Source organism: Lynx rufus, unplaced genomic scaffold (assembly GCF_022079265.1).
Source record: "Lynx rufus isolate CCGP_SWC_20201006 ecotype Redwood Valley unplaced genomic scaffold, mLynRuf1.p SCAF_7, whole genome shotgun sequence".
In the NCBI taxonomy this organism is placed as follows: Eukaryota; Metazoa; Chordata; class Mammalia; order Carnivora; family Felidae; genus Lynx; species Lynx rufus.
The window spans coordinates 122,418,846-122,429,230 of record NW_025814889.1 but is presented as its reverse complement, the minus strand read 5'-3'; the positions used below and the strand labels follow the sequence as shown (position 1 = coordinate 122,429,230).

The 10,385-nt window shown below is 37.3% G+C and overlaps 1 protein-coding gene and 1 non-coding gene across 3 annotated transcripts in view; both read left to right on the top strand.

The window, feature by feature from the left end:
• The first annotated feature begins 380 nt into the window (after window positions 1-380).
• On the top strand, window positions 381-487 carry LOC124502735 (U6 spliceosomal RNA). The gene has a single exon (XR_006959999.1). It is a non-coding gene; the product is annotated as a U6 spliceosomal RNA (small nuclear RNA).
• Window positions 488-2,359: 1,872 nt separating this feature from the next.
• The window catches only part of WASHC3 (WASH complex subunit 3), a 48,355-nt gene continuing 40,329 nt past the window's right edge, over window positions 2,360-10,385 (top strand). Inside the window, exons 1-3 of one of the 2 annotated variants that reach the window (XM_047065638.1) lie at window positions 2,360-2,466; window positions 3,042-3,140; window positions 9,925-9,990. In XM_047065638.1, the coding sequence (XP_046921594.1) occupies window positions 2,416-2,466; window positions 3,042-3,140; window positions 9,925-9,990 (216 nt within the window). In that variant the 5' untranslated portion in view covers window positions 2,360-2,415. The remainder of the gene's footprint in view (window positions 2,467-3,041; window positions 3,141-9,924; window positions 9,991-10,385) is intronic. The other variant, XM_047065637.1, reaches the window with a different exon arrangement.

Genomic DNA, 10,385 nt, shown 5'->3' with positions numbered 1-10,385 from the left:
CGAACCAAAATGTTCTGAAACCATAGACCATTCCCCTCTAACTCAAATATTGACAAGATAAAGAGCTCAAGCCTTTGCAGGAGACCAGGAGTTGGGCTAATTGCAAGTGAACTCAATCTAATTAAAACTATAGCCTAGCACCAGTTCAACTCAGGTTTTGAAGGAGTTCCTCACTTAATCTCCATTGTTCCTTTTTTTTTCCCCCACCATTTCCAGAATAAAAATTAAAATTATGTAGCATCCCCAAATGTAGGCAATATAACACATAATCAAGAAAAAGCCAACAGAAGCAGACATAATAGCTGAACCAGATATGAGAATCATGAGATAAGAACTTGAAAGTGACAATTATAAATTAGTTTTAAAAAATATATACAGGGGTGCTCATTTCGGCAGCACATATACTAAATTTGGAATGATACAGAGAAGATTAGCACGGCCCCTGCGCAACGGTGACACACAAATTCATGAAGCTTCCATATTTTTTGAGGACTTTAAGATACAAAATAGATGAACATAAGGGAAGGGGAGCAAAAATAATATAAAAACATAAAGGGGGACAAAACATAAGAGACTCTTAAACATGGAGAACAAACAGAGGGTTAATGGAGGGCTTGTGGAGGGGGGATGGGCTAAATGGGTAAGGGGCACTAAGGAATCTACCCCTGAAATCATTGTTGCACTATATGATAACTAACTTGGTTATAAATTAAAAAATAAATTAAATAAAATGGTTATACACACACACACACACACACACACGCACGCACACATATATACAGGGCAAGATGGGTGCAGGGAATTTCAGGAGAAAAATAGAAACTCCTAAAAATGGACATTTTAGAACTGAAAAATCTAAAATAAAAATTCATTGGATAAGTAGTTTTATAATAAACTGAACACTAGAAAACAAGGTATCAGTAAGTTTGAAGATAAGTCGATAAGAATTATCTACTCTGAAGCACAGGGAGAAAAAAATGAGCAGAGCATCAATGAACTTTGGACAGTGTCAAGTGATCTAACATACATGTATTTTGGAGTTCCAGAAAAGAAGAGGAAATGTGACAGAAAAAAACTTTGTTTTGAAAACTTAATGGCCAAAAAATATTCCAAAATTTAAAACATCAAACCACAGATGTGAGCTCAGCAAATTTGAAGAGGGATAAATACAAAGAAAATTACATCCAAGTTCACAGTATTCAAACCGTTGAAAACAAGGATAAAGGAGATGAGAATAAGTTGGAGTTAGGCAGGGGTGGTCAGGGAACAAGGGAGATTGTTCTAGGCAAAGGAGACAACATATTTAATTCCCAGAGCAATTCCTGGTTTCAAGAACTTAAAGAAATTTGGGGGAGTTAAATGGAGGGAATAGTGAGAAGTGAGGTTAGAGAGGTGAGCAAGAGCCATACAGAGGGCCTTGTAAGCACATTAAACTGAGAGAAATGAGAAGCAAAATTATATCCTGTGTAATATAATCAGGTTTGTCTTTTAAACAGTCACTATATGGCTACGATGTGTTTCAGTTAGAGCAACACAGATGGAGGCAGGAAGAGGCTATTACAGAAACCCGGGCATCAGAGAATGTTGGAACTTGAGATGTAGCTGTATAGATGGAAAGTTACAACGAAGGGGATCACATGTTGGTTTGGGTGGCTGTTCCTGGGTCCTATAGGTGCTAAGCTGAACAGTCAAAATCTGAGCCAAGATCTTCAAACCCCTTGATGCAAAATTCTGTCCAGGTGTCTGTCTGTTGTACCTTTTTGATGATCTAAGTGAAAAAAAACAAAAAACAAAAAACAAACAAAACAAAACAAAACAGAAAACACTTTCGTCGGTTTTTGCCTCACTTGTAGCATTTGGCATTTTATTTCATGTTTAAAGTCCTTAGGAAACAAGTTTTGTGTCCTGCTTCAGGGCATTAACCTCTCCAGCGCAGCAGGCTAAACCTGACTCAATCTTTGTATTCCCCACAGGACCTAAAGGAGAGTACCCAGGATTTAGCAGGATTTTAAAAATGTATAGGTTTTATTAACGAATGACTTTGCAATTCATATGACAGGACTAAGCAGGAATAATCTTACCCAGACTCAGTGTTTTACTTTTTTTTTTTTTTTTCTTTTTACCCCCTTTTAAAGACTTTACTGCTAAACCTACAGTCTTGCCCCACCCCGCGCGCGCCTTTGCGTCTGACGTAGTCACAATCCCGATTTGAACTACCAATCCCAGAATGCCGTGCAAAGAGCCGGGTTCTACGGGAGCAGCGGCGTGATTGGCAAGCGGAGGCGTTTCCTTCCGGTGGGAAGGGCCCTGGAGGCGGGGACTAGGGGGAGGTGTTTGGACATTATTACCGGGTTGGGCGGGCCCGGTCTGGGAGGGGTTTGTGGGTGAGCCCTGGGTCCCCCGCCCGCTGAGGAGATGGATGAGGACGGGCTTCCTCTCATGGGGTCAGGCATAGACCTGACGAAGGTTTGTAAACGACCGAGTTGAATTTAGGCGACCTGGGAGGAGGATGGGGAAGGAAACTTCGGTTCCCAGGGACACACCACCTCTCCATATCCAACCCTGTCCCTGGCCCCGGGCCTCTCTGGTCTTGCCCTCGGGAGGGAAGAGTCCCACAGTTCACCTTAAAAAGGGGTCCCTCCTGATCCGTTTAAAGGGGTGGTGTACTTTTTCTGGTCTTTGCTTCCCGTATTAGGAGTCGCTCTACGCTCCGGTTACACGACGGCGATAGGAGCAGGTTGCGACCTCTAACCCTACCTCTTTTATATGGCCCGCAAGTTTTGTGTGTTTATGTGTGTTGCCTTTTCTCTGTTAAAGTTCACGTTTGTGAATCCAAAGCGCATACTCAAACTTTGCGGCTTCTGTCATCAGACGCCCCACCCCACAGTTTAGGAAAACGAGTTAGTGACTATTCGTAGTACTTAGAGTAACTCATATAATACAGCAAAAATGCCCCGTTATTATTATATATAATTGACGTCAAAGGGTTTGCACGGTGTACTTCCTCCTGTACAAATCATGTTTGTTTTTACATGACACAGGTGCCAGCTATTCAACAGAAAAGAACGGTGGCATTTCTAAACCAATTTGTGGTGCACACTGTACAGTTCCTCAACCGCTTTTCTACAGTTTGTGAGGAGGTAGGTCTGGTGATACTGGTTTAATGAGGAGCCTAGAAATCATCTTGTACTTTTGGAGGTGGCAAATGAGTAAAACAAGGACTGCAGTCTAGGTACTCATGTACCATGACCTCTTGTCATCCAGTTATTGGGATAACATACTTTAAATCCTCTTTGATTCTATATCATCAATCTTGCACCCCACCTCTGCTGAATTAATTTACTAGAGGCCTTTGTGAGATAGTTCAGTAAGGCTTATGTGCCTAAAGAGAACAAAAGGAATAACAGGGTTTCACAATTGAAAACATTTTTTTTTAATTTTGAAATTTTACATGTTTTCACCAAAGATGTATATTTTTACATACACATAGTTTTCAGTCTATATTAAAATTATTTTACATTTCTTGATCCAGAAGATGGTTGGGGAAGTAGCCTCGAAACATAACTTTAGTATCAAATATAATTATGAAAATAATAAAAATACTTCCAGCAAATGACTTGTGAAGTGAGGACTGAGTACCTAGTTTAAGGATTAGATATCAGATTCAAGGAGCCCTGTTTTTTCTTAAAAAGCCAAAAAAAGAGAATGGGGAAGAAAATGGGAACCCTGGGTTGAAGTTGGATTTAAAAAGGAGAAAGAGGAGTAAAATGAGATCATACACAAGTGAGTCACTAAAAATAGTATCTAGTTCATTCGGTCTTATTTATAAGGTATAGCTTTAGCAAGTAGTTTTTGTTACACGTGTTGTTATTAACAAAAATTGCATGGAGACAGGAAAACTATTTTCATTTGTATAACATCTTATTTTTGTCTAGTTAACAATCTCTAGTCAAAATCTCTTCTGCCTTCTCACTAAAACAAAAGAAAGTGAACTATGATGATAATCGGTAGAGTAAGAGACTCAGTTCGTTATATTTCATCTAAGCACCAGAGGCGAGGCGCTTGCTTCCAGGAGTTTTATCTCCTACTGCTGCTTCTCTAAATGGGATATAGAATTGACTGACTAAAGAGCAGTAAGCCAAGGATTTAGTCCTTCACTTTTTATACCAGGGTAGGGTGGAGAGAGACAATTCAAGGATCGGTAGCAGAGAGGAGCAAATACTCCATCCACATGCTCCTCCTCACCAGGTTAAAAAAATAAAACAACCAGCAAACACAGCTATGAGGGCAACTTGATTAAGCTGCCCTGAGGCAGGGATAGCCCCTCACCTTTGTAGTGCTTAACAATTTTCACTGCCTAGGAAATGAGTGCTATTTACTGAAGACTAAATCCAGTATAACAATAATCCTGTCTTGTTTATTGCTTGCTTATGCATTACCAGAGCCTCCTGATTCACTCTTTAACCCCCTCTGTTCCTCTCTCAACTTTCCCTCAACTGTTTTGAGTATTTCACTATTCCCTAGTTCTTCCCTGAACCCTAGAGAAAAGTTTGTTGACCAAAAACTCATGAAGTTTACAGGTAGTTTATCGCCTTTTTCTCCTTAATGGGTGGTGGTCTAGGGTTGACTCTAGTGACTATAACTCATTATTTACAATTCATATTTTAGCAGTTTGGATATTTATGTCAGTTATAGACTGTTGGCTTGGTGTGATGACAATAACTAATATTTATTGTGTGCTTACTCTGTAGGTATTGTACTATGAGCTCTACATGCATTTCATCATCACAGCCCAGCCCTGTGAGAGAGGTCCAATTATCTCTTTTTTAGAAATACAGAAATTGAGATGTAGAAAGATTTAAATCATTTGCTTAGTCATTTATTCATTCTTTAGGCATGTATTTGTTTACACAGTATTTATAGCTGCAATTGTTACTCTAACTTACCCACACTCACACAGCTAGAAAGTAACAGACTTGGAGTTCCAGCTCCGATCTAATAACTGTAAAAATCAAAAGCGTTTCACTCTTCTGTTACGTTGCACCTTCTGATCTGGGTAAGAGGCATGTTTACATCATTTTCAAGTGAGAGACTGCAATGAGCTATTCAAAATTTATTTTTTAGATTTGTATTCTCTTTTTTGTTATGCCATATCCTTTGATGTTATGTCTTTTTCAATATGATATGATATGATATCATATCATATCATATCATATATTCCAAGGACATAACATATGTATTCAAACATCAAATGCCATTTTTTTCCCTTGAGTTAAGATCAATGTGATTTTTCAAAATCACAATGACAAATTGTCATTTGTCAATAGCACCTATTAGACCTGTATTCCTTGTTTAGTTAAAGCCTTAAGCAAGAGCCAAAATGACTGTTTTCCTGAGCAAAATAGGAAACTTAGGTGCTATTTTTTGAATTGGAAATGAACGGGGAAAGAAGAAAACCTGGGAGTTTTATCGTTGTTGTTTTTTGTTTTTCATATAATCTGGTTTGAACCAAATACAAACTGTAGCAACTTCAATCACAGCTAAACTCAAACTGGAATTAAATTTGAAACAAATGATAAGGGCTCTTTCTTCATCACTAATACTGGTTTTGCAGGTCTCTAATAAAGAGAGGAGTGAAGGGCAGCCTGGGTGCCTCAGTTAGTTGAGTGTCCAACTCTTGATTTCAGCTCAGGTCATGATCTTATGGTTCTTGAGATCCATAGAGCCCTGCTCTAGGCTTTCAGCAGAGAGGGTGGAGCCTGCGTGGGATTCTCTCTCTCCCTCTGTCTCTGCCCCTCCCCTGCTCCCTTTGCATGCTCTCTCTCTCTCAAAATAAATAAATAAACTTTTTAAAAAAGAAAGAGAAAAGTGAAAAACTTAACTTTTAAAAAACTTTCTGGATACCAGAGTACTTTATACTCTTCTAATGACTGAAACCAGGGTAAGGAGAAAGGTTGGAAGCCAGAGAAAGGAAAGTAGTTGAATCAGACCCAAGTTACAAAGTTCTTTCTTCACAAATCCCCAGTATTTCTATTCTGGACACTACTCAGAAAAATCTTATGGTGGCCCATCCGGTGTGCAAATTTAAAATGGGATGGGGTAGGAAGTGCAGTGTAAGTTCTATGCATATCATAGATAAAACTGAGCAGAAATTTAACCTTATAATGAATTTTAAAATCAAAGGTATTCTGTAAACAGGGCAATCATATGTGTTATTTTGACTCAGACTTGTAACATGTGTAGAATACTGAGTTTTTAATCATTTTTTAAATATTCCAAACTGTTTTTTTTCTAAATTCTTTAAGAATAGGGAAAAAATGCTGGGGATTCTCACATAACGTAACAAATTTTAGAGTGCTTACCTTCTGCATCCAGTTTTTAATCCCACCATCAGACTTAACCTTCAAGCAAATAATCTTGCTTAAAAACTATATTTACTGCTACAACTTTTACAACTGCTGGGTTTAAGTGTCAGATGAAGCTTAATAAAACCACTGATTGCTTCCCTTTCTGGCTTATAGGAGATAATCGACCCAGTGTGATATACCAAGGGATCCATTATTTTAAAATGTTATTTCTCTTTTTGACACTTGGATATGCAAACTGGATATTTTACAAACCTGAAAAACCACAGTATTTTATTTTTGTTTCCGTGTTCAACTATTAACTCCATATTTATTTCATCTTTTTTTTTTCACTTTAATGAAATGCACTTCTTTAGAAGTAGGTGGGTGATAAATCAAGAAATTTTCAGCTTATCTGACAAACTTCAGGTACCTTGCAAATTACCCTGTTGTCCCAAATCAAGGCATTTCAGGTTTGCTTTAAATCCTTATAAAGATAGGAGTGCCTGGGTAGCTCAGGCTCAGGTCATGGTCTCAAGGTTCATGGGTTCTAGCCCCCCATCGGGCTCCGTGCTTAGGGCTCTGTGCTGACAGCTTGGAGCCTGGAGCCTGCTGCAGATTCTGTGTCTCTGGCTCTCTCTGACCCTCCCCCGCTCATGCTCGCTAGCGTGTTTTCTCTTTCTCTCTCTCTCTCTCTCTCTCTCTCTCTCTCTCTCAAAAATAAACATAAAAAAAAAATTAAAAAAATAATTCCAGGGGCGCCTGGGTGGCGCAGTCGGTTGGGCATCCGACTTCAGCCAGGTCACGATCTCGCGGTCCGTGAGTTCGAGCCCCGCGTCAGGCTCTGGGCTGATGGCTCAGAGCCTGGAGCCTGTTTCCGATTCTGTGTCTCCCTCTCTCTCTGCCCCTCCCCCGTTCATGCTCTGTCTCTCTGTGTCCCCAAAAAATATAAATAAACGTTGAAAAAAAAAATTTAAAAAAAAAATAAAAAAATAATTCCAGATAAATAACATCTATTTTAGAAATTAGATCAGAATAATTTGATTCCTTTTTTTTTTTTTTTAAAGCACAGTAGCATCTTAGTTTTCATGAGAAATGGACTGATTACTTACTAGCTTTGAATAACAAAATTTCTATCTATGCAGTGCCTGGGAATTTTCCATCTTGCTGTGCATATTTTTAATTTATATATATATATATATTTATATATAATTTATATATATATATATATATATATATATAATTTTTTTTTAAGAAAAGTTTTAGGTTTACGGCAAAACTAAGCATGAGTTCCCATGTGCTCCTTGCCTCCCAGAGTTCACCAACCACAACTTCCCCTGTTATCAACATTCCCATCATTGTTGTATATTTGTTACAATGTACACTGACACATTATCATCACCCAGAGTCTATGGCATCATGTTCTAACAATGTATGATTCTTTCAAACAATGTAAAAATTCTTTCTTTGAAAGATAGTTACTATCTTTGTATCTCCATTTAGAGTGTTTAAGTTCAGATGCTTTTACTTGTATGAAAACTCAGTTTTCTGTTCTTTAAAATTGGCATGATAATCATTCCTACTTTATGCATTTGGTGTGAGATTTCAAATTTTTTTTTAATGGTTTTTTATTTTTGAGACAGAGAGAGACAGAGCATGAACGGGGGAGGGTCAGAGAGAGGGAGACACAGAATCCGAAGCAGGCTCCAGGCTCTGAGCTGTCAGCACAGAGCCCGACTTGGGGCTCGAACTCACTGACCTTGAGATCATGACCTGAGCCGAAGTCTGAAGCTCAACCGACTGAGCTACCCAGGTGCCCCTGGTGTGAGATTTCAAATGATACATTGCATATACGGTGTAGCATATAACGTGGATGCTGGGGCCTTTACAATGCTGGTGATTATTGCTTAAAAGTACATTTATATGGGGGCGTCTGGGTGGTTCAGTTGGTTAAGCATCCAACTTCAGCTCAGGTCATGATCTTGCGGTTCGTGAGTTTGAACTCCACATCGGGCTCTGTGCGGACACTGAGAGCCTGGAGCCTGCTTCAGATTCTGTGTCTCCCTCTCTCTCTACCCCTCCCCCGCTCACAGTCTGTGTCTGTCTCTCTCAAAAATAAATAAACATTAAAAAAAATTTTTTAAGTGCATTTATATATCTAAACAATTTTTAATTCATCTTTTTCTGTATTCACTTTAATCAAACCAATGCATGTATTTATAAATAAGCTAGAAATTATCTCACTTTACAAATTAATTTGTTGTAGGATTTCTGCAGTTACTAAGCTTCTCTATAAAATACTGATGAAATCTGCATAAAATGTAATTTTCATGACTTCCAGGAAAACACTTATAATTTGGAGAATTCATTCATATGTTTTGTAAACCAGTATTTGTATTTACATTAAAGACTTATATGAACAAATGCTAGAAATCAAAGTTAAAAGAAATGAAAGCTTTGAGTGCCATTAAAACTAGATTCTAATGTTGGAGCTAAACATTATAAAATAAAAAAATTATTATAGAATAAAAAATTGTAGCTTTGTAGATACCAGGATGCTCATCTTAAAAATGTCTTGTGAAGCTCTAACTACATTGTGACTGCATTTCAGTTTTTTTTCCCCTCTAAATGTGGGCAAAATGACCATTGCTTGTAGTGTTAAAATTCTGCTTGGGAGTTAGTCAGGATCTTGATAATAACCCAGAAAGAAGTCAGGATGCTGCACATCTGCCAACTGTCAATGGGCCAACTGCCTTGGACTAGGTCACTGAATATAATAATGTTTAGGATTCGGGAGTTTTAAATAAATGCTCTTATGGATCATATTTTATGGTGTTACTTTTACTTGTGTGGCTATGTATAGTGTATATACACACACGGGTAATTTAATTCTACAGAATAACTAGAGCATGGTAAGCTTTTGGTTCTGTTTTTATCTTGGATTTTGATGGTAGGTTGATTCCTTTTGCTTTTTAGTACTCTAATTTTTTCTCTGTGTTTTACTTCTTTCCAACATGAACTGCTCATCTTTTAATTTCATCTTCTTTTAATTTTCAAACTTAAAAAATTTAAATTTGGGACTAATTATATATACTTAAGTGTTTAAGTAACTTATAAAGGCAGATCTTGTTCCAAGCTGTCTTGGGCTAATTTTTATTCTTCTTTTCTATGAAGAATTCCTTCATTCATCAACAAATAATTATTAGACTCCTGTTAAGTATCAAGTACTGCTCTGGGCATGAGTAGCAGTAAACAAAAAACTCTGTCCTGGAAGAAGTTTACCTTCTGATTCCAATGATTGAATATGGCTCTGATGAGTTTGATAAGGCTGAAAATATAACTTTTGCTTATCTGTGAATACAATTTTATAAAGTAGCCGTGAAGCATGCTAATGGAGGTTACAAAAATACTTACTTGAGCTCCCATTCCTATTCATGTAAGTAAAAGTGTAGTATATTAGAAAATGACTAATATTTAAACCATCACGGGTTTGTTTTTTTCAAATCTGCCCTTTGTTAACCCTTGTTAACAGCTCATTTCAGTCAGACTTTGTTCTTTTATTCTGATCTTTCTTTTCCAGAAACTGGCAGACCTTTCTCTTCGTATCCAGCAAATTGAAACAACTCTAAATATTTTAGATGCAAAGGTTTGTATTTCTGAATAATTTATAGTATAAATTTTCTGCATATACCAACTTTCTCAGTCATACTTAACTTTAATTGAATTGGGAATAAATTCAGTTTAGCTCCTGCATCCATGAGGTGGTACAGTGTTTTGTGTTTGTTTTTAATTCATTATAATTGCAAAGGAAATGATACTTATTATGAACCATTACCTGAGTCTGTTTAAATATACACATGAATTGAAATTTCTTTCATTGTTCTAGCCAACAGCATGTGAATAACATGTTAACAAATTAGGCTGGTTCTATATAGTTCATTTGATGGAAAATTCACAATTATCTCAATAGTAATCATTTGATAACACAGTACAAATTAATAAAAGTCCACATGTCTCCAGAGCAAAATTTGGAGAAAATAT